Source organism: Benincasa hispida, chromosome 3 (genome assembly GCF_027475165.1).
Source record: "Benincasa hispida cultivar pf3 chromosome 3, pf3_genome.v1.1, whole genome shotgun sequence".
Taxonomy (NCBI): Eukaryota; Viridiplantae; Streptophyta; class Magnoliopsida; order Cucurbitales; family Cucurbitaceae; genus Benincasa; species Benincasa hispida.
In genome coordinates, this window is record NC_143480.1 from 58862103 (window position 1) to 58887166 (window position 25064).

The following is a 25064-nucleotide window of genomic DNA, read 5'->3' on the forward strand; positions in this document are numbered from 1 at the left end:
TGTGGAACACGTCAAGTTGTTATCTCATCCAAAATAATTTACTGCAATAATAATCTGCATTCTTGCCACAAATCAAGCTATAGAGAGAAAGTGTCCAATGTGGTCAAGGATGATGCAAGAAAAACTTTTAGAAACAATGTATAAAGAATCAATAAAGGAACCTCACTTCAAACACCAAGATACTTCTAGAATAAAAATATTTAAATTGACAATGCACTTAAAACACATACCAAGTAAGCCATCCAAGCAGCTTTTCCTTTTACAATAGATAGTTCTCTCAGATCAATCATCCCAGAACTGAAGAATTCACATCATCGGTATGTTGATTAGTCAGTTACATTCAAAGGAAATCGACCAAGGATAAGAGATCAGAAAACATAAAAGTATATTGCATTCCTTTTACCAGATTTACTTAATGATCTTATTCAATTAATCAAGCTGAAGATATATATATATATATAAGCGCAACCAAGAAACCCTAATCTAGGAGATATAAAATTACAATAAAAGACAACTAATTATAATTACAATATAAATACATATCCCCTCGACCTAGAGCAAATATGTCAATCATGTCCAACTTGTTGCACAGATAGCTTATTCTTGCTTTGTTTACTGCTTTAGTAAGGATATCTCCCGGTTGTTCTCCAGTCTTCACATATCCTATAGATATCAACCCTTGTATTTTCTCGTGAATAAAATGACAGTCCACTTTCATATGTTTAGTTCGTTCATGAAATATTGGGTTGGATGCTATATGGAGAGCAACTTGATTATCATACCATAGTTTAGCTGGCACTCACTGAAGCCCATCTTAGACAAAAGTTGATTTATCCACACTATTTCCCACACAGATTGTGCCATAGCTCTATATTCTGACCTAACACTCAAATGGAAAATACATTCCGTTTCTTACTTTTCAACGACACCAAGTTTCCTCCTACAAAAACACAATATCCAGAGGTTGATCTCCTATCTTCTCGAGATGTAGCCCAATCAGCATTTGAAAAACATTCAACCGTTGTATGACCATGATCTTTATATAAGATCCCACGTCCAAGTGCAACTTTTAGATAACATAGGATTTGATCAACTGCAACCCAATGATCCACAGTCAAGGAAGACATAAACTGACTCACAATACTCACATAATAAGCAAAGTCAGATCGTGTCACTGTTAAATAGTTCAACTTTCCAACTAATCTTCTATATCTCTCAGAATCTTTAAACAATTCTCTTTCCTTAGAAAGTTGCAAAGTTGGTATCATCAAAGTACTACATGGTTTGACTCCTAGTTTACCTGTCACAGACAACAAATCAAGTACGTATTTTCTTTGGGACAGGTAAATACCTTTCTTGCTTCTCATTACTTCAATACCCAAGAAATACTTCAATGACCAAATCATTGGTATGAAATTGACCCTGGAGAAAAGTCTTGAGAGAGGATATACCTGATACATCATTTCCAGTGATAATGATATCATCAACATATACCACAAGCAAAGTAATACCAGTCAGATCGTCGATATAAAACAAAATGATCGGACATACCAAAACATTTGAGTGTTTGACTAAACTTACCAAACCATGCACAAGGACTTTGTTTCAGTCCATACAAAGATTTTTGAAGACGATACACCTTATCATTCTCCCTCTAAGCAACAAACCCAAGTAGTTGCTCCATATAGACTTCCTCTTGAAGATCACCACGAAGAAAAGCATTCTTAATGTCAAGTTAATGCAAAGTGACTAGCAGCCATTGATATACATGGTCGAATGGAAGTTAATTTAGTAACAGGAGAAAATGTATCAGAATAATCAGTCCCATAGATTTGGGCATAACCTTTGGCAACAAGACGATTTTTCAACCGATGTACTATTCCATCGGGGTTGACCTTTATAGCGAACACCCATTTATACCCAATAGCCTTCTTTCCAGCTGAACGCGAAACGAGATCCCAAGTACCATTATCATCCAAACAATCATTGCACTATACCACCAGGATGAGATAAAGCTTCATTAACAGAGTTAGGGATAGAGGTGGAATCAAGAGATGTAATAAAGGAAAGAGTGGGAGAAGACCAGTATTTTCAAAGCGCAAGGCACACCTGAAAGCCACAAGTCCCTCAATCGCCTCCAGACGAGAGGCAACAAAAAGGCATCGCCTGAGCGAAGCGAGGCGCAATAAATAATTAAATAATATACGTAAAATATAAGTTTATAGGTAAACCCCGTACTCCATTTTTCCTACATAAGTTAGTAACAAGCGTGTTAAGTAAAATTATAAAAAGAAGTAAAGAAAGTAGGCAGATGGAGGAAGAAAATTTTAAGTGTTAGAAATACTTGGTCAAGGGTGGGTTTTAGATAATATAACAAGTGAAAAATTGCTAAGTATGGAAGCAAAGTGTAGGCAAGCGTTGTTGGGGAAATGTGGACGCATGGGGTTGCGTGTGTAGCAACCAAGGCTTGTAGAGGTTAAGTGTTGAAGGCAAGGGTAAACTATGCGTAGGTACTAAGGATGAACGCATGGGTTGAAAGACATGATGCGTTGATAAGGCTTGCGGCAGCCTCAAGTGTGTGCAAGCAAAGGCGCCGGACGATCGCATAGCAGATGAGCGGCACTATATGATTGGATATGCGATCGTCTAGTAAGTGAACAGCGCTACACGATGAGGTAGGTGATCGTGTAGGCGGGCACTGGGAGATCGTGTAGTAATTACGCGGAGTTGAACAATGCGCTAGACGATACTAAGGATTTCGCTAAACAATAGCGCTATACTTTGGACGATAGCGCTAAGCGATGGGGCATTGGCACTGCACGATTGGCATCAATGCTAGACGATGAGCTGCATGACAAGCACTAGACGATGGACATTGGGTGCTAGATGATGGACATTGGGCACTAGACGATGGACGTTGGGTGCTAGACGATAGACGTTGGGCACTAGACGATGGACGTTGGGTGCTAGATGATAGACATTGGGCGCTAGGCATTGGACAATGGAGTATGCGATGCACGCTAAATTTATACTGTGAGGCGAAGGCCTAACGTGGGTTATAAAGGAAGGGAAGGAAAAACAAATTAATTGAAGAAACTCAATAATGGGAATTGGCCGGAAGCACTAAGTGCTGTTTGACCCTTGAACAGGGGAGGCGAAAGGAAGTATAAAAGGGAGAGGAACTTCAGAAGTTCAGTTTTGGAAAATGACTTGAGCAATTAAGTGAGATCGGTGCAGTTCGAAAGCTAGGAGAATCTAGTTGTTGAGGTTGTTTTGTCGGAGAAAGATCTCACATGGAGAAGAACAAAAAGTGAAGAAATTGCAGAACGGGCAGATTCTCGGATTAATCAGAGCCCGGAGTGAAGATTGGAATCTCCAGGATAAACTACAAGGAATTTTCGGCTTTTGAAGGTAAGAAAGTTAACTCAATTCTAAATAAGTTTGTAGAAGAAAGTTTCTTGAAAAGAGTCCTGGATTTTGAGTTATGAATTTTTGAAGTTGAAACAGGAAATCGGTGCATAAACATCCAGCTACTTAGGAAGAATAAGCAAGCGGCTCACCATAGTGAGCGAGAGCGAACGAGACAAGAAAATGAGCGAGAGCGAGAGCGAGACAAGAAAATGAGCGAGAGCAAGAGCGAGACAAGAAAATGAGTGTGAGCGAGAGCGAGATAAGAAAATGAGCGAGAGCGAGAGTGAGTTATGGAAGAGGAGGATCTCGCTAAGGATGAAGATCTCGCTGGTTTTGCGCTAAATCTCGCTAGAAGTCACAAATCTCGCTGGAAAAGTCACAAATCTCGCTGGAAAGTTACAAATATCGCTAGAAGTCACAAATCTCGCTGGAAGTGGTAAATCTTGCTCATGAGGATGATCTCGCTAGTAATGTTGTTTTGTTGGTGAAAGTTTCATTTTTAAGCGAGCTACCTGAAGCTTTTTGCTGAGAATTCTAAGGAATCTAACCGGGGATTATGTCCTTTCAGGCCAAGAAGAGCTAGGAGAAGCATAAACCGATTAAGAGCCTCGACGAGCTGTGAGTGACTATAAATGATTTATAAATGGTTTATAAATGTTTTAATAATCCATGCTTTGTTGACAGTTACTTCTATATTGGTTATTTTACAAGAAGTTCCAAGCAACACATTTCTCTAAAGTTTATAAATGCATGCTAGTTACAAAGTTTATGAAATATGCTTTGGTACAATGGTTGAAACCATGGTAGTTTTCAAAAGGAGATTCTATGATATGTTTATGTTACAAGTATTTATATTATGTTTTAAAGTATATGTGCTCTTAATGTTGTTGAGCATGCATTAGCAAATGATGTTCTTGTGAAAACTATGATTTATGAGATCAAGCTTTCAGTAAGCATGTTTTATGAAAATGTTTTCCTATCAGATATTTTCAGCTCAATACTGAAGTACAAGGAGAAAGTATCCGAGCTGTACTACCTAGTTTCAGTTATGTTATGATTCTAATGTTGAAGTACATAAAGAAGGTATCAGAATAATTCATTCAGTTCAGTGATAAGCAGTGGTACCCTGCTTCAGTTATGATCCTTGACGTCAGGATCCAGTTTGCTCTACGTGCACATATGACAGTTAATCAGTTCAGTAGGATTGAACAAAAGAGTTCTTTCCTAGCATTGGTTGTAGGGTTCGCACTCCAGCCCAGGCTTATGTTTGAGAGATCGAACAAAAGGGTTCTTTCCTAGCATTGGCTGTAGGGTTCTCACCCTAGCCCAGGCATGTTTGAGAGATTGAACAAAAGGGTTCTCTTGAACATGATATCCGACGTTGAGAGATCGAGCAAAAGGGTTCTCTCTCAACCGGGAATCAGTTTAGCTATGTTTTCAGATACAATGGTTTTAAAAGCTTTATGTATACGTTTGCTTGGCATGTTTTAGTTCCAGTATTATGTTTTAGAGTTTTCAGTTTAAGCATAAGATTTATGTTTTTATTAAGTCACTCACTGGGCAAGTAGCTCATTCTTTCAAATGTTTTTCTTTTCCCAGGTGGTGGTCATCTCCCCAGAGGTTAGCTGTCATCCTGCTCTGCCACTCAAGGACTCCAGTTAAAAGTCCAAAGTCTAGAGAGAAGTTTTAGGTGTTTACTCTGTAAATGTCTATACATATGTGTTGCTCATATTAGGGACTAGTAAAGTATTGGGACCGCTAAACTCTGTATGCGTTAATATGATGTAATTATGTTGTTGTTGATCCCTGGTGTTCTGAAGTTATTTTTAAAGTTTCATTAGTTTGGTGAATGATATATGTATTCCAGAGATCTAAGCAGGTTAAGGATGCTAGTTAGGGTAAGTGCCACAAAAGGGTTGGTATCACATTCACTTCTGGATTAAGAAGGGTAATATGGGAAGGAGTGTGAGAAGTTGGTATCAGAGCATAAGATTTTGGAAAAAGAGAGAGAGTTCATGCATGAGTCTAGGTCCCTTAACGTAAGTTCCTAACATGTGTACTACATAATTAGGAAAGGATGCTGAGAAGAAGTGGCATGCAGAACAGTCAGACAGCAGATGGGGACCTTGACCCTACCTCTAGAAGTTCGATATTCGAGGGAATCTAGATTTTAGTGAACGGAAAGGTAAAGACCCAATAAATCAGGAAACGACTTCAGACGGGGAGTCGAGGATTCCGCAGACAGGAACAGATCCTCAGTTAGAGGACAGAATATTTAACAGGATCGCCAAGAGGTTGGCGGAAAGTGTCGAGTCCATTCTGGCGGATTCGGAAAGGAAGTACGATATTGAGAAAGACCTAATAGGTACTGATAAAGGACGGGAAACAAAGGAAGAACGACAGCGAGCTTCAGCAAAGTCAAGAAGGGAGAGTTCCAAACCTCCATTTTCTGGTCAGGCAGTTAGGAAGAGACAGAGAGCTACAAGTCAGCATGGTGTAAAAAGAAATAAGCCAAGACCTGTGGTTAGTATGGGTGATAGATCAGGGTTTTGGCATCCTACCGAGCTAGTAGCTAGGACGGGTAAGAAACCCTTATGTACGAAGCGTGGTAAGCATCATCGAGGGACATGTTACAGAGGGAAATGTGTATGTTTCTAGTGTGGACAGGCAAGACATTTCAAAAAGGAATGCCCCCAGCTAGGTCGAGGAGTTCAGGCAAAACACAGAATGACTTTACAGATGGTAGATCAACCTAGTGGCTCAGGAGCCCAAGGAAGGGATTCAAGAGAAGAAAAACGAGAAAGGGAGCAGGACGACCTCAGCGGCAGGGCAGGTTACACGAAGTGACCCACTAGGAGGCAGAAGAGTCTCCTGTTGATGTGAATGGTAAAGTAACTTCGTGTACGAGTATATTTATGAAATAGTTGCTTATGGTGCTATACCTTTATTTTTATCTAGCATGTTGGCTTGTAGGAAAGATTGTAGAGAGCATGTCCCTAAGTAGTTATTATTATTCTGTGGAGAGGTTATAATAGTATAAGAGTTTTACAGGCTCTGGGGTAGTTATTGATAATTATAGTTTATGAAGTGACTCCATTAAATTTCCTAGAATTGATGTCACTCTAGAGCATGGATTTTCCTGAATAAATATTACGACCGTATGGATTGTTTTAAGAATAGATAATGTTCAAGGGTTTTGGTAGGCAAGAGAGTGTATTTGTAGGAAGCAAAAGAATACTTTGAGGAAGCTTAATATCAGCAGTGGAGGCTAGGAAGCTGTAAGAACTAATAAATAAGAGTTACATCGGATCTAGTGTGTCACCTTGGGAAGAGCCAGTCTTTTTATCAAGAAGAAATACGGTACTCTCAGTTATGTATAAATTTTAGGCAGTTGAACGAGGTGGCGATCGGGAACAAGTACCCATCGTCTCGTATAGATGATCTCTTTGATCAGTTAGAGGGAGTCACGATGATAGATTTGAGACCAGGTTGTATTTCTTGGTCATATGGTTCCAGCAGCAGGAGTGAGTATGAATCCACAGAAGACTGAAGCTATAGTGAATTGGGGACCCACCAATGTATCTGAAGTACATCTTTGATCGGAAGGAACTGAACCTGCAGCAAAGAAGATGGGTTGAACTGATCAAAGACTATAACTGCTCAATTGAGTACCACCTTGGTAAGGAAAATGTTGTAGCTGATGCATTGAGCAGGAAATCCTTGGGATCCAAAGTAGTCCTTGGATCGGTATCAGGAATGTTACTCCAAGAGTTTAGGAGTTCTAGGGCCACTCTATCGTTAGGACAGTCAGGAGGATTGATTGTTACATTTCAAGTAAGACCTACTTTGATAGAAGATCTTAAGCATGAATAGTTGAAGGATCCTGATCTCCAGAAGCTTGCAGAAGAAGTGAGCAAGGGAGTAAGAACTAAATTTTAGTTAGAAATAGATGGAATGTTAGTAAAGGAAGGAGGAATGCGTGTGCCTAACGTGTTGCGGCTTACAAGCTATTCTCTAGAATAGGCGCACAATTCTGCTTACTCCATGCATCCAAGAAACACCAAGATGTATAGAACCTTGAAGAAATCGTAGTGGTGGTTTACAATGAAGAAAGGCATAGCTAAAGTAGGTAGACCGATGTTTGATTTGTCGACAAGTGAAACTTGAAGGGCAGAGGCCGGTAGGATTACTCAATCCACTACCAGTACCAGAGTGGAAGTCGGGAGTCACGCAGGAAAACATAGACTTTTCACTAGAAATAGAATGTGTAGCAGGTTTGCTCAGAGGTTGGTGACAAACGTGAAGTCTATTTTAGTGAATTCAGAAGAAAGGTATCTAGAGGAAGTCCTAGTCAGATTAATCCTAAGAGGAGGGAAAAGATGAGCAACAGTGAGCTCGAAATGTACCAGGGGTACGTTAAGTATAAAAATAAGGGACAAAATGGTCAGCAGAAGACAAAAAGGAAAAGGTCCAGATCTGCTGATGAATAATAGCTTGGAGTTTGAATTGTGACTGAGCTAGGGACTAGTACAGCTAAGAAAACCTTATGTATACAGTATGGTAAGCCATAGTTGGGAAATGTTATAGTAGAAAGAATGTCTTCTCCCAAGTATGGATAGATAGGACATCCTAAGAAGAGTGCCCTCGTTTGGGTTGAGAAGCCTAGTTGACACAAATATTAATTTCACAGCTAGCAAGTAATTCAAAAGTATGACAACTGGAAAAGAATGTTCCAGTGATATTGATAGGAAATAGAAAAGGACTACCCTAGTAATAAATGAATACTATGACTCAGTGGAGAATGGAAGAAACACAAGAACATGTAACAAATACAATGAACTATTATGAGCAAGTTGTTCATACGTACTGGTATTATTTAATATGGACAAGCAAATATCAGAGTAGAGCGGAAGCGTAGTAAAAGAAAAAGAAAGAGGAAAGAAAAGAAGAAGGTTGTAAAGTTTACAACCAAAGGATGTAGTGAAACTCTAGTTATAAGTAAGTCTGAGCAAATTTCGAGGATGAAATTTCTTCAAGGGGAGGTAATTGTAAACTCCGTACTCCATTTTTCCTACATAAGTGAGTAACAAGCGTGTTAAGTAAAATTATGAAAAGAGGTAAAGAAAGTAGGCAGATGGAGGAAGAAAATTTTAAGTGTTAGAAATACTTAGTCAAGGGTGGGTTTTAGATAATATAACAAGTGAAAAATTGCTAAGTATGGAAGCAAAGTGTAGGCAAGCGTTGTTGGGGAAATGTGGACGCATGGGGTTGCGCGTGTAGCAACCAAGGTTTGTAGAGGTTAAGTGTTGAAGGCAAGGGTAAACTATGCGTAGGTACTAAGGATGAACGCATGGGTTGAACGGCATGATGCGTTAATAAGGCTTGCGGCAGCCTCAAGTGTGTGCGAGCAAAGACATTGGACGATCGCGTAGCAGATGAGCGGCACTATATGATTGGGTATGCGATCGTCTAGTAAGTGAACGGCACTACACGATGAGGTATGCGATCGTGTAGGCAGGCGCTAGGCGATCGTGTAGTAATTGCGCAGAGCTGAACGATGCGCTAGACGATACGAAGGATCTCGCTAAACGATAGCGCTATACTTTGGACGATAGCGCTTAGCGATGGGGCATTAGCATTGCACGATCAACATCAGCGCTAGACAATGAGCTGCAGGACAAGTAGACGATAGACACTGGGAATTAGATGATGGACGTTGGGCACTAGACGATGGACGTTGGGTGCTAAACGATACACGTTGGGTGGTAGAAGATACACGTTGGGCACTAGACGATGGACGTTGGGTGCTAGACGATAGACATTGGGCACTAGACGATAGGCGTTGGGCGTTGGACGATGGAGTATGCGATGCACCCTAAATTTATATTGTGAGGCAAAGGCCTAACGTGGGTTATGAAGGAAGGGAAGGAAAAACAAATTAATTGAAGAAACTCAATAATGGGAATTGGCCGAAAGCACTAAGTGCTGGATGAGGTGGCAGTTTGGCCTTTGAACAGGGGGAGGCGGAAGGAAGTATAAAAGGGAGAGGAACTTCAGAAGCTTGGTTTTGGAAAATGACTTGAGCAAATTAAGTGAGATCGGTGCCGTTCGAAAGTTGGGAGAATCTAGTTGTTGAGGTTGTTTTGCCAGAGAAAGATCTCACACGAAGAACAAAAAGTGAAGAAATTGCAGAAGGGGCAGATTCTTGGATTAATCTGAGCCCGGAGTGAAGATTGGAAGCTCCAGGACAAACTACAAGGAATTTTCGACTGATATTTTGAAGGTAAGAAAGCTAACTCAATTCTAAACAAGTTTGTAGAAGGAAGTTTCTTAAAAAGAGTCCTGGATTTTGAGTTATGAATTTTTGAAGTTGAAACAGGGAATCGGTGTATAAGCAGGCAGCTACTTGGGAAGAATAAGCAAGCAAACTCACCATAGTGAGCGAGAGCGAGTGAGAGACAAGAAAATGAGCGAGAGCGAACGAAAGACAAGAAAATGAGCGAGAGCGAACGAGAGACAAGAAAATGAGCGAGAGCGAACGAGAGACAAGAAATGAGCGAGAGCGAGCGAAAAACAAGAAAATGAGCGAGAGCGAAACAAGAAAATGAGCGAGAGCGAGATAAGAAAATGAGCGAGAGCGAGAATGAGTTAAGGAAGAGGAGGATCTCAATAAGGATGAAGATCTCGTTGGTTTTGCACTAAATCTCGCTAGAAGTCACAAATCTCGCTGGAAAGTCACAAATCTCGCTAGAAGTCACAAATCTCGCTGGAAGTGGTAAATCTTGCTCATGAGGATGATCTCGCTAGTAATGCTGTTTTGTTGGTGAAAGTTTCATTTTTAAGCAAGCTACCTGAAGCTTTTTGCTGAGAATTCTAAGGAATCTAACCGGGGATTATGTCCTTTCAGGCCAAGAAGAACTAGGAGAAGCATAAACCGATTAAGAGCCTCGACGAGCTATGTGTGACTACAAATGATTTATAAATGGTTTATAAATATTTTAATAATCCATGCTTTGTTGACAATTACTTTTATATTGGTTATTTTACAAGAAGTTCCAAGCAACGCATTTCTCTAAAGTTTATAAACGCATGCTAGTTACAAAGTTTATGAAATATGCTTTGGTACAATGGTTGAAACCATGGTAGTTTTCAAAAGAAGATTCTATGATATGTTTATGTTACAAGTATTTATATCATGTTTTAAAGCATATGTGCTCTTAATGTTGTTGAGCGTTGGCAAATGATGTTCTTGTGAAAACTATGATTTATGAGATCAAGCTTTCAGTAAGCATGTTTTATGAAAATGTTTTCCTATAAGATATTTTTAGCTCAATACTGAAGTACAAGGAGAAAGTATCCGAGCTGTACTACCTAGTTTCAGTTATGTTATGATTTTAATGTTGAAGTAGATAGAAAAGGTATCAGAATAATTCATTCAGTTCAGTGATAAGCAGTGCTTCACTTATGATCCTTGACGTTAGGATCCAGTTTGCTCTACGTGCACATATGACAGTTAATTAGTTTAGTAGGATTGAACAAAAGGATTCTTTCCTAGCATTGGCTGTAAGGTGCTGAACAAAAGGGTTCTCATCCCAACCCAGGCTTATGTTGGAGAGATCGAACAAAGGGTTCTCTCTTAAACATGATACCCGACGATAAGATTGAACCACGAAGGTTCTTTCTTAGCATTGGCTAGAAGGTGTTGAACAAAAGGGTTCTCACCCCAGGCCAGGCTAATGTTTGAGAGATTGAACATAAGGGTTCTCTCTTGAACATGATATCCGACTTTGAGAGATCGAGCAAAAGGGTTCTCTCTCAACCGGGAATCAATTTAGCTATGTTTTCAGATACAATGGTTTTAAAAGTTTTATGTATACGTTTGCTTGGCATGTTTTAGTTCCAGTATTATGTTTTCGAGCTTTCAGTTTAAGCATGAGATTTATGTTTTTATTAAGTCACTCACTGGGCGAGTAGCTCATTCTTTCAAATGTTTTTCTTTTCCCAGGTAGTGGTCATCTCCCCAGAGGTTAGCTGTCATCCTACTCTGCCACTCAAGGACTCCAGTTAAAAGTTAAAAGTCCAAAGTCTAGAGATAAGTTTTAGGTGTTTACTCTGTAAATGTCTGTACATATGTGTTGCTCATATTAGGGACTAGTAAAGTATATTGGGACCGCTAAACTCTGTATGCATTAATATGATGTAATTATGTAGTTGTTGATCCCTGGTGTTCTGAGGTTATTTTTAAAGTTTCATTAGTTTGGTGAATGTTATATATGTATTCCAAGGATCTAAGTAGGTTAAGGATGTTAGTTAGGCAGTAAGTGCCACAAAAGGGTTGGTAACTACTATCGTCACATTCACTTCTGGATTAAGAAGGGTAATCAGGGAGGGGGTGTAACATTATATGCATATTTCAAGTCTTAACCTTTAAAGATTAGTAATAATAAATTGTAAATGAATCCAAATGTAAAAGTTTAAACAATAAGGATGAATAAAACACAAGTAAATGTTTAAAACATCATTTAGTGTCAAATTAAAACATCATTTAATATCATATAACAAATTTAAATTTTAAAAAATTATATAACAAATTTTAATTTAAAAAATATATAACAAATTTAAATTTACATATTATTATAAATTAAATAACATAAAGTATACTATAGATTAATAATACAAAGTAACTAAACTTTAAAAAAGATTCTCAACTCACTAAATCAGTAACCTAAGTATAATATATACTGTTACTAGAGTAGTATGTAATTGTATTCCAAACCAACGACCTCACTTTCAATAGAATTCTTAATTTGAAGATAAAGTCGAGCATCATCACAAAGCCAAGCCTTTTTCTTTTCATCTTTTGGTGACTCCTCAATCACATGATCATCCATATCTGTACTAAGCAAATAAAATTAAATCGTCTGACGCTAATCATAGTAGTTCGATCTATTTAACTTGTGTACAGTTAACTTCGATGTTAGGGAAATTACATTAGATACTACCATATGCTTCACTTCATCCATTATGAACTAATAAACAGTTTGTAGATCTCACGAGCGAAAAGAACAAACCAAAATTGAAATCAAAGGTGAACCAAAAGAACAAAACAGCCCCAAATTGAACAAAACAACAACAAACCCTAAGCACAAAAGGGTATTTTTTTCAAATAACTCATAGCCGAGAAGATTTCAATTGAACCAAATGCACAAAACAATCAGAAAATATGAGCCAAGAAGAACCCAACTGACAAAACGTGGAGAAGTGGTCCCACACCTCCCATGCACCGACGCGTGGCGACAAAGCAGAATCAGAATGGGGGCACGTGAGCTTCATGCGTACATTTCTGACGACCGATGACGACTGACTTGATCGGACGGCGACGCGCTTCTCTTGGGATGGGTGGTGTAAACAAACAGCCACTCGAACTTGATGAATCAACTTTCATAACCTTGTGAGAAGCGTAAATCCTAACGTAGCCATCGAACGAAAATTCTAAACCCTAGATGATTCTAATACCATGTACTCAATAGTTTTAGAGAGAATAATGATCTTATTCAATTAATCAGACTGAAGATACATATATATAGGCAACTAAGAAACCCTAATTTAGGAGATATAAAATTATAATAAAGGACAACTAATTATAATTACAATATAAATATATATTATAACAATGAGAAAAGCAATAATGCAAGCAGAAAAGTTTGCAATAGTTTAGTTTCTCTAAGAAAATTTAAGAGAGAGAGAACTTGTCATTATCAAACAGACATTTCCCAAACTACAACAAAAAGAACGTTACAAAAAATCCCTCTAATAGATCTACCCAAAAGGAGAATAACAGTCTAAAGAGTTTTCATCCAAAGTACCAGAAGCATTGACATCGAAAATCTCCCACAATTTTCTTTTAAACGAAACAACGCTTTCATTCAAACAACGAAAGAAAATAGAAGGTCTTACAAAAGAAATAAGCCCAACAAAAAAGGAAGGGGCCTAATGCAAGTTACTGAAACAGATTCCAATCCAACGGAACAAGACTAAGCTCATAATTACAAATAGGTTTAGTGACGAACAACCATAAAGTAGCGTTGCATCAAGCCAACTCCTAAACATGCTCACTCGATCTCTCAACCTCTATAAATTTTATTATTCCTCTCCCTTGAAATCCCCAACAGGTTAGCAAAAAGGTTGCCCTGCCAGAATGATAAAACCTTCTCTTAGAGGGTGCGTTTCGAGAGCACTTCCTCCTTCTGAGTACGATCTATGCCATACCCAACAAACCTCAAGGTGCCCAGACAATCTCAACCAGAAACTCCAAAGAAAGTGAGCAAGCTGCAACCCCAAAAAAGATGGTCAAGATCCTCCTTCTGATTCCTACAGAAAATGCACTATTGTAGGAACAAAACTAGGGAAGAATGTCTTTGAACGCAATCCATAGTATTAACTCTCCCATGTATCTGCCACAAATATCAAAACCTTCTTTGGGATTTTAACCTTCCATAGAGAGTAAAAAATAGGGGATAGAGGGAGAAAGGAAAGGAAAAAGATGAAAGAGGAAATGATAAGAGAAGCCCTTAGAAGGACTTTGGGGCCCAAAACCTAACATCCCTTCACCCAGGAACCACAAATTTATCTGGACGGGAAAGAAGATTTTTCATGTCCATCACCTTTTTTCTTTTGGAAAATGAAACGAGATCTTTCATTGATATAATGAAAGGAGTCTAATACTAAAAAAACTACCGGATAGAAATTGAAAATAAAAATTCAAATAAAAGATACAAACTAAATTTTTGAAAAGGAAATGAATCTCTTTATAGAAAAGTAGAGTGAGACTAATGCTCAAAATACATGAGAATTATACAAAGAGCATGAAAACAGAAAGGATCAAGAGACACACCCGGGCATCTCAACTAGGTTGACACCCCCTTAGTGCCCTTCATCATGTCCATACAGAACTAACAAGACCATAAAGATAAAAGACAAAAGTACAATAGAGAATCTAAAATAAAAGCCTGACTGAAACTCAGTACAAAGGAATAAATAACCAAAGCTACTAATGAGCTAGGAAGATGAAGGCCTGCCAATTTAGACATAAATCCTATAAAGAGAAGTCTTCGAAAGAACTGCTTAAGGTGCACCATGCTGAAGCATTTCTTCGTGCTGAATCATACCGATCCACCCAACTTGTTTCTTTATCATGGAAGATTCTTTAATTTCTTTCAAACCACAATTCTGCAAGTAGAGCCTTAACCATATTAAACCAAATTAGCCTCGAGTGCTTCTTAAGAAAGGGCCCATTAAGAGTTGTTGGACATTACTTCTAAAATTGTCTCCGAACACCCAAACAAAATTAAAAGTGGAGAAAATTTCCACCAACAACTTACTGAGTATGAGCAATTAAAAAAAAGATGTTGCAAGTCCTCACCATCCTTTTCCCACAAAGGGCAAACAGAAGCAACAAACAAACAGAGGGAAGGGAAGTTTTCTTTGCATGATTGAGGAGCAGTTTAAAAGACCAAACAAAACCACATCTGAATGTTACTCTCATCGGACTTTTAGTCTTCCATAAAGCCTTGAATAGTCGTTTATCCAAAGACGATGAAGGGGAGAGATGAGTGGTGAGAGATTTAACTGAGAAATTACCTGAAGCATCTAAGAACCACCATCTTGAATCAGGGCTATCCCAAACTTTCTTGCCTGAAATTAGCGATAATAAATCTTGAAATTCTATTATTTCCTCATCTTTAAGCAACCGTGGACCAAGAATTCAACGATTGATCCCAATTCGCTATGGAACCCTTTGGCAACAGAGTGATCCTATACAGACTTGGATAATGAGTAGACAGAGGAATTGAATCAACCCATGAATCAGTCCAACAAGCAATTCTAGTACCATTCCTGAGATTAAAAGAAGCCAAAGCCTCCATTTTTAGCCAGAATCTCGATATGCAATCCATGGGCTTCTCAAGCTATTCCCAAACTTCCCGGTTGAGTGCCAATTGAAAGGGCATTTTCCATGGATGTTAGTGACCACCTGTCTCCATAAAGAGTTTTCCTCCACCATAAAACGCCAACCCCATTTGGCTAGCAAAGCCAAATTCTTATTTTTAGGACCCCCAAAACCAAGACCTCCGTTCCTATGACAATGCCCCATTTCACTAGATGGTTTGCTTTATGATAGACCACTAATATTATTTCAGTACCAAAGGAGGAAGAGTAAGGGTAATATGGGAAAATTTAAAAAAGAGGAAGGCGCTTCAGTTGGGGAGATGGGGACCACGTCTACTGGTGGACTCTTAGTTAGTTAGGAAACTGATGATATGTTAAAAAGGGGAGGCGAGAGAACTAGGGAGTTCTTAGTGAATATTTTGGGTAGTCAATAGTGGGGTTTAAGCTTTGCTCTCGCCTGTGAGAGGAAGCAGGGTAGCTCTCTTTACTTTCAGTTCGTGTACTCTCACAGTTCAACTTGAATATAATAAAATCTCCAATCCTAGTTTAGTATTCTATCAAATTGGTATCAGAGCTCTCACCTGGGAGAGATGAATCAAAAGAGATTTGAGGAGAAGTTGGAACTATTAGATCAAGAGATTTCTGATCTCCGAGTAAAGATGCAGAAATTGCCGACCATCGAGGAGAACTTAGCATCGTTGGCTAAGAGTATCGATCGATTAGGAATGCAAGCGGAGAAGCACCAAAAGATGTTAATTTCGTATGTGGCCAAAATGGCGAAAGGAAAAACAATCGCGACAGAGGAAACAGGGGGATGAGGAGCGAGACGACTGAAGGATCAAATAACAAAAATTCGGATGCGTTGAATAATGTAGCCAAATCGGGAGTAGAAGAATTGGTGAGTGACCGAAGTAAATTTAAGAATGTTGAAATGTCGATATTCAATGGAAGCGATCCGGATTCGTGGTTATTCAGAGCTAATTGGTACTTTCAGATCCACAAGTTGACAGAATCGAAGAAAACGACGATGGCGGTGATTAGTTTCGATGGAGCTGCATTGGACTGGTACCAGTCCAAAGAGGGACGAAAACCGTTTAAAGATGGGCAGGACTTAAAACAGAGGCTCTTGGTACGTTTTCGATCGTTGAGAGAAGGATCGATTTGCGGAAGGTTCTTGGCTATCAAGCAAGAGACGACGGTGGAGGCGTATCAGAATTTGTTTGACAAATTGGTGGCTCCATTACCACATCTTTCTAGTGAAGTGTTGGAGGAAACGTTTATGAATGGGCTTGCTCCATGGATCAACGCAGAGGTGGAATGTTGGGAACCGGTCGGGTTGGCGCAAATGATATCATTGGCCAAACGGGTTGAAGATCGTGAGAACGTGCGATCGGAGGCGGGTCGGGCGAAGACATTGGAAGGTAAGATCCAAGCCTTGAATAGCACTAAAATAAATAGTGATGCCTCTCCCGAAGCAGCGGAACTAATGACTTTATTAGAAAGTCGAATTACCAACTTTTACACTAATTTTCAAGTGGATGAGATCGGTCGAGTGGTCTCAGTTGGAGATGGGATTGCACGTGTTTATGGATTGAAGGAGATTCAAGCTGGGGAAATGGTGGAATTTGCAGCGGTGTGAAAGGAGGGAAAACTAGTGAATCGTTTCTGATGAGGACGATTACGCTGAGAAGGGTATCCACCGGGTAAATTGGAGGGAAGGATCATCCCAGAGATTAACGAACGCTGAATTTCAAGCTAAAAAAGAGAAGGGACTCTGTTTCAAGTGTAATGAAAGATATACTGTGGGACATCGTTGTAAAGGACGCGAACTCAGAGAGCTGAGATTGCTGGTGGTGCATGCATCAAGGGAAGAAATGGAACTGTACGAGGAGGACGACCTGAGAGAAGAGGTAATAGAATTGAAAATGTCGACCGTAGAAGAAAAAGTATCTACAGTAGCAGAACTCTCGTTGAATTCAGTTGTGGGATTGACCAATCCACAAACAATGAAGATCGAAGGGGAAATAAGGGGTGAGCCGGTCGTGGCACTGATCGATTGCGGAGCAACGCATAATTTCATATCTTAAGGATCAACGAAGGGATTGCTCTTGGAAATTACAGAAACTACAAATTATGGAGTGGTCTTGGGATCCGATTCGACGGTTAAAGGAAAGAGATTGTGTAAGAATGTGGAGATCACGATTGGAGAATGGAGAGTGAAGGATAGTTTCTTACCATTAGAGCTTGGGGGAGTGGACGTGATCTTGGGCATGCAATGGCTTCATTCGTTAGGGAAGACAAAGGTGGATTGGCGAAACTTAACTATGACCTTCGATCACAAGAATCGTAAGGTAACTCTCCAAGGTGACCCGAGTTTGACGAAGGCGAGAGTGAGTTTGAAGAATATGGTGAGATCGTGGACAGAGGAGGATCGGGGGTTTCTAATTGAATGTCGAATGATGGAAGGAGGAGTATCAATGGCTAAATGACAATAGAGGAAGTCTACACTATTTCGAAATCAATACCCACTTTGTTGCACAAGTTTGAGGATGTGTTTGAATGGCCAGAGGAGCTTCCTTCGCGAAGAAGTATTGAGCACCACATCCACCTAAAGGAGAGGACGAATCCAATCAATGTAAGACCGTATCGTTATGCTTATCAACAAAAAGCTGAAATGGAAAAACTAGTGGAAGAGATGTTGGATTCGGGGATTATAAGACCCAAGACAAGTTTGTATTCGAGCCCAGTATTGTTGGTGAGAAAGACGGATGGAGGCTGGCAATTTTGTATAGATTACAGAGCTCTAAGAAATGCAACTATTCCAGACAAATTTCCTATACCCATGGTAGAAGAATTGTTTGATGAACTGAATAGGGCAGAGTTATTTTCTAAGTTAGACTTTAAGTCTAGATATCATCAGATAAGAATGTATCCATGAAATATTGAGAAAACAACCTTTAGAACCCATGAAGACCATTATGAGTTTTTGGTAATACCTTTGGACTAATCAATGCTCCTTCCACCTTTCGAGCTTTGATGAACACCATCTTTAAACCATACCTACGACATTTCGTCTTAGTTTTCTTCGATGACATATTGGTGTACAGCAAGAATTTGGAAGATCACTTGCAACACCTGGAAGTAGTACTAGCTATTCTGAGGGAGAACAAATTATATGCTAATTGTAAGAAGTGTCAGTTTGCTAAGGAGCGCGTGGAATATTTGGGATATATAATCTCGAAAAAGGGAGTGGAGGTGGATACGAAGAAGGTAAGAGCTATATTGGAGTGGCCAACGCTCTAGACTATCAAAGAGATACAGGGATTCTTAGGGTTGTCAGGAATAGGCGTTTTGTGCAAAATTATGGGAGTATAGCAGTTCCATTGACTTATACTGAAAGGAGGGGCATTCCAATCGTTAGAAAAGGCTCAGAAAGCATTTGAAAAGTTGAAAAATGCTATGATGACGTTGCTCATGCTAGCATTACCGGATTTTAGTTTGCCTTTTGAGGTGCAGACTGATACTTTAGGTTATGGAATCGGAGCTGTGCTAGTACAACAAAAACGTCCGATTGCCTTCTATAGTCATACTTTATCTATGAGAGATCGAGCCAAGCCGGTGTACGAAAGAGAGCTACTGACGGTGGTCATGGCTGTGTAGAGGTGGAGACCATATTTGTTGGGGAGAAAGTTTGTGATCAAGACGGACCAGAAGGCGCTGAAATTTTTGTTGGAACAGAGGACCATACAACCGCAACATCAAAAGTGGGTTGTGAAGCTGTTGGGGTATGACTTTGAAGTGATTTACCGACCTAGACTTGAAAATGGAGCAACATATGCATTATCACAAGTAGAATCCAATGTTTAGCTCACGAACTTGACTGCCCCTACGCTGCTAGACATAGCAGCCATCCAAAGAGAAGTTGAACGAGATGCTAAATTATAGGATATCAAAGCCAGGGTGCTACAGAAGGAAGATTTTCCTTTACAGCAAGGAGTGTTGAAATATAAAGGGAGGTTAGTACTATCCAAAACATCTATTTTAATTCCTACTATTTTACACACATACCATGTTTCATTGTTTGGTGGCCATTCTGGTTTTTTGAGGATTTATAAACGTTTATCAAGGGAGTTGTATTGGGAGGGAATGAAGAAGGATTAAAGAAATACGTAGAGGAATGCATGGTTTGTCAAAGAAACAAGACTTTGGCTCTGTCTCCAGCAGGATTATTGATGCCACTAACAATTCCTGATATAGTTTGGGCTGACATCTCAATGGATTTTATAGAGGGATACCAAAGGCCAAGGGTCATGATGTAATCCTAGTTGTGGTGGACAAATTGAGTAAGTATGGACATTTTTTGGTCTTAAAACATCCCTTGAGTACTGAAGTTGTAGCTAATGTGTTTCGTAGGAAAGTAGTTAAGCTACCTGGGATTCCAAAGTCCATTGTATCTGATCGAGACAAGGTGTTTGTGAGTGATTTCTAGCAGGAACTTTTCCGTCTCTCAGGTACTAAACTACATCGAAGTACGGCTTATCATCCACAATCTGACGGGCAAACTGAGGTAGTTAATCCCAGTGTGGAGATGTACTTGCGTCTTTTGTGGAGAACGGCCAAATGAATGGATTAATTAATTGCATTAGGCTGAATATTGGTATAATACCACATATAATGCGTCGACTGGAATGACCCCCTTTTAGATTGTATATGGACGACTGCCTCCTTCCTTGATTTATTATGGTGATACTTGTACTTCAAATGCTACCTTAGACCAGCAACTGAGGGATAGGGACGAGGTTTTACGTGTTCTCAAGGAACATTTGCGAGTGGCTCAAGACAAAATGAAGAAATATGCTGAAAAGAAGAGACGTGATGTGGAGTTTCAGGTGGGAGATTGAGTTTTATTGAAGCTCGGGCCTTATAGACAATTTTTTGTACGACAACAGCGGTATGTGAAGTTGTCTCCCAAGTACTTTGGGCCGTATAAAGTCGTTGAAAGGATTGGGATGGTTGCCTACAAGTTGGAACTTCCTCCAACAGCAGTCATACACCTTATTTTTCACGTATCACAGTTGAAAAAAGTGGTGGGACAATAGTGTGAAGCTCAAACAATGGACCCATTGGTCAATGAGAGTCATAAATGGTTGACTGAACCAAAAGAGGTGTTGGGATATCGTCCTCATGCTTCACACAATGGACAAGAAGTTTTGGTGAAATGGAAGGGTTTGCCAAGGCATGAGGCAACCTAGTAGATAGTGGATGGTTTTCAAAAACAATTCCCGACTTTTTACCTTGAGGACAAGGTAAATGTGGAGGGGGAGGTAATGATAGACCACCAATATTATTTCAGTATCAAAGGAGGAAGAGTAAGGGTAATATGGGAAAATTTAGAAAAGAGGAAGGCACTTCAGTTAGGGAGATGGGGACCACGTCTACTGGTGGACTAGTTAGGAAACTGATGATATGTTAAAACGAGGAGGAAAGAGAACTGGGGAGTTCTTAGTGAATATTTGGGGTAGTCGATAGTGAGGTTTAAGCTTTGCTCTCGCCTGTGAGAGGAAGCAGGCTAGCTTTCTTTACTTTCAGTTCTTGTACTCTCACAATTCAACTTGAATATAATAAAATCTCCAATCCTAGTTTGGTATTCTATCACTTTGCTTCCTTTATGTTCTTCCCAAAAGAAATTTTGCATAATTCTTTCTAATGTAGATATCACTTTTTCTCTGGCATTGCAAATAAGGACATATAATAAGTTGGAAGATTGGAGAGAACTGAGTTGCATAAAGTAGCTCTTCCTCCTCTTGACAGGTTAAATCTTTTCCATTTATCCAGTTTTTTATGAACCTTATCTATCACTAGCTGCCAAAATGAAACTTGCTTTGGATAACCCCCCTAGAAAACCAAGATAAATAAAAGGCAGCATTTCAGCCTTACAATTTAGCAAACCAGCCATTTGCAACAGTTCACTTTCATCTATGTTGACTCCAGTTAAGGTTGATTTTTTCCAATTCACCTTTTGCTCTGAGCACCATTCAAAAAGATTAATGGCCTCTTTCAGTTTCAATAACATTCCGTTATCATATTTGCAAAAAATAAGAGTGCTGTCTACAAATTGATGTAATGGAACATGAATCTTCTCCTTTCCAACCACAAAACCTTCAAATAGGCCATTTCCATAAAGCTTGTCAAGAAGGGCACCCAACACTTTGCTGACTAGGAGGAAAATAAATGGTGACAAATGATCACCTTGTCTAATCCCCTAGACGCAAGAATACAACCTCGTGGTCTTCTGTTAATGATAATAGAGAATTTGGGATTTTTTATACAACCCAAAATCCAAGAGATCCAACGTGAGTCAAAATATTTTTAAACCATTACTTTCTCTAGAAAGTTCCAATCCATGCGGTCAACCGCTTTTTCCAGATCGAGTTTAAGAATCCATCCCTTTTTCTTTTTTACTTGATAATCTTCCACGACTTCATTAGCAATTAGCACTGGGTCTAATATTTGTCTACCTTCAATAAATGCATTTTGGGATGGGCCAATTATGATGTTCATGACCTTCTTCAATCTTTCTGCAAGGACTTTTGCAACTACCTTATAGGTTAAGGTAGTGAGGCTGATTGGTCTAAAATCCTTTACAAAGCTGCATCATCTTTTTTTTGAATTAAGCATATAAAGTTTTCTCTGACACATGCATTTTAATCTTCCATTTTCATGAGAATCTTCGAGAACCCCTTTAAAATTTTCTTTGGCCAAATACCTGAATCTAGAGAGGAACTCCATTATAAAACCATCCGAACCTGGGGCTTTATTCTTGCCAAGGGATTTTAAGGCCAAAAATATTTCAGCTTCTAAAAAATGAGCAATTAGCGTAGCATTCTGCGACTGGGTAACACATGACCAATTTAAAAATAACGATAAATATCTGTTAACAGTAAAAGATACAAACTAAATTAAACAGAGAAAATGAAAGCATTTCAATTCAAGCAAACGTCTTGAATGGAATAATTCGAGAAAGCCTTTGAATGAGAACAGCATGATAATGCAAGAAGATGAGCTAAATCCAAGCGAAAAGACCAAGAGGGTTTTATCTATCATGAAAAAAGCCTGCTAATTTCTTTCAACCCATATCCTAGATAGAAGAGCTTTGTTCACTATATTGGACCATAGGATCTACAAAGTATTTGCCAAAAGAGGGCCCACCAAATTCTAAAGAAAATTATCTTGATATGACTTTGCAAAGGACCTCTCAATTTGTCAAAGGTCTTTGGAAATCCAAAGATATGGAATGGAGGAAGAAGGATTAGAGGAAGGTAACACAGAGACCATTGGATGTAACTTGTTATTCGAGAGGCGATATATCCACAAAAATGGCACAAAGAGGCTCTAGGAAGCACAGATACTTTTAACTATGCAAAGAATCGGTATCAAATACGGATACGTACAGATACGTGGTAGATACGTGTCTGATACATGATTTAAAGTATCTGATTTTTTTTTTTTTAATTTTCAGATACGCATATCTGCTTCCAGATACGTGAAGAGGATACGTGGGTCAATTTTTTCTTCAAATTTAAGCCCAACCCACACCCCATTTTATTTTAGTGCATGTTTAGGAGAGATTTTAAAATCATCAAAAATCACTTTTTTCATTTTTAAAATCACTCGAAAACACTTTTAATTACTCAAAATTAATTTAGTTTTCAAATTTACACTTCTAAATGCAATTTTCATATCATCAAAATTAGTTTTGAAGGATTCAACATATTTCACGATGATTTTGAAAATGACAAAAGTGATTTCAACCGTTTTAAAATCACTTCAAAACATAAAAGTCCACTTAAATTAAGCAATCCAAAACAAAATAAATTAAAAATGATAAAAACATAAAAAAAATTTTAGAAAAAACCCGAAATGTAATTAAATCTTCATTCTTCCATTCTCTCTCACTATTAGAAATCATGATTCACACCCCCTTCATCCTCAATTTCAATCTTCAATCTTCATCTTGTCTTCTTTCCTACCATCTACTCTAGTCGCTCAACAATCACTCGACGTTACTAGATTTTTTTTTCAAGTTTTCATTCTCTTTTTTAGTCTATTTTAATCTAACTTAAAATAAGTACTATAGCAATTAATTAGACATTATATATATATACATACATACATACACGTATCTTCAACGTATCCGTATCTTAGTTTTTTAGAAATTGACGTATCCCCGTATCATATCGTATCCGTATCATGTATCTGTGTATGTGTTTCTTAGAAGAGGCTCCTCCCCATCCAGCAATCCTTCCATAGATCTTGTCTTTGTCTACAAAATCTCCCACATATCACTCATATTTTCTCTTTTTCCTCCAAAAAGCCTCTTGTTTCTTTCAAGACTGTTTTTCTACAAGTTTTCACCGCCACCATGAGAGTTTTGTCTTGCTTCTTAAAAGAGGCTTCATAAAGAAGTTGACAAAATGTAGGAGAGGACACTTTTGAAAAATACCAAAACAGCTCAAACACTTTCAACACTAATTGCCAAATCTGCCGAGCAAAGGAGCAAAGCAGTTGACAAAAAACAAGAAAGATAGCACGATAGTGAAAGATATGGTTGAGATTTCCAATACTCTATACTCCAGTAGCAAAGGACACACCAAAGGGGCATAAAACAAAATTATTGTTTCCTTTTTTAGTCTGTTTATAGTGTTTAATATATTGAGAAGAAAATGCAAGACCTCCTATCATTCACACATATGAAAGAAAGGGTAAAAAGGTAAAGACAGTGGCAACTGGCAAGGGAGAATTAGAGATGTAGGATCGTGGAAATTCAGTTACAAGGCTGGAGGTGGGCCATTTCTATGAGGTTTAAGTAGGGGTTTATGATACCATTTTAGGGTGTGGAGAATTTGGAGTTTGTGAAAGCTTTTGGAGAGGAAAGCGCTCTCGAGTCAGCCCTTATCAACTTCTTGCTTCTTTATTCTTGCTTTATTATCTTGTTATCTCTCTGTATTTCCTTTGCTTGTGAACTTTCTGAATATTGTAATAGTTGGCTGGGTATACTCGTGAATATCGTAACTCAAGGGAGATATTTTCCCCTGTTTCGTTCTTGTTGGATATTTTCCTGAGTGCAGAATTATTGATACCTAACAGAGAAATCCACAATAAGAAGAGATTTTATTTGGGCCTTTGCTCTTCCAAATTAGTTAGTTGTACTCTTCCTTTTGGATACCTTGACCACTAGAAAGTTTCTTGACAACTCCAAGAGTGTCATGATAATCAGAATATGGAACATCTGAAGATGCCCACTAATTCCAGTTTGCCCCTTGAGGTGGGCAAAGTATTTCCAAAAATTAGTAGAGGCAAGCAATACACATAATAAAAGGAGTGATTCATAACTATTATCATTTGGATTCCCTAAATTTATACTAAACAAAGGGAAAAGATTAATTTAAACCTCTAAACTGCACCAGCTGAATCAATTAAAATTAAAATCTTTCACAAGATTAGATCCTTTGGTAGTGACTTATGACTATTTTCACATGACTTCCATTTAAAATCAATTCAAATTACCTTGATAAAATTATTTTCTCCTGAAATTCCACCAATTTAGGAAGAAAAATTTTCACGTACTTCTTTCTAAGAAAAATATAGGAAGGGAAGATTTGATTTTCTATATCGAGGCACATAAGAGGTAAATGAGCAACTTTACA

The 25064-nt window shown here is 38.7% G+C and overlaps 2 protein-coding genes across 8 annotated transcripts in view; one reads left to right on the forward strand and one right to left on the reverse strand.

Annotated features, from left to right (window-relative positions):
- Positions 1–25064, reverse strand: part of LOC120069453 (3'-5'-exoribonuclease family protein) — a 45999-nt gene that overhangs the window by 11597 nt on the left and 9338 nt on the right. For all 7 annotated transcript variants that reach the window (XR_005479536.2, XR_005479535.2, XR_016528630.1 and 4 more), the window contains exon 6: positions 231–297. Coding sequence is in view for 4 of the 7 variants with exons in the window: in XM_039021218.2 (XP_038877146.1) it covers positions 231–297 (67 nt within the window). In the remaining 3 variants the exon portion in view is untranslated. The remainder of the gene's footprint in view (positions 1–230; positions 298–25064) is intronic.
- Positions 16070–17922, forward strand: LOC150037420 (uncharacterized). Its single transcript, XM_090312265.1, has one exon. The coding sequence runs from the start codon at positions 16172–16174 to the stop codon at positions 16994–16996; it is 825 nt and encodes a 274-aa protein (XP_090168391.1). The 5' UTR covers positions 16070–16171; the 3' UTR covers positions 16997–17922.

What these genes read in the sequence shown, in the direction of transcription:
- LOC150037420 (XM_090312265.1), top strand. Translation starts at nt 16,172, where the DNA reads ATGAGGAGCGAGACGACTGAAGGATCAAATAACAAAAATTCGGATGCG.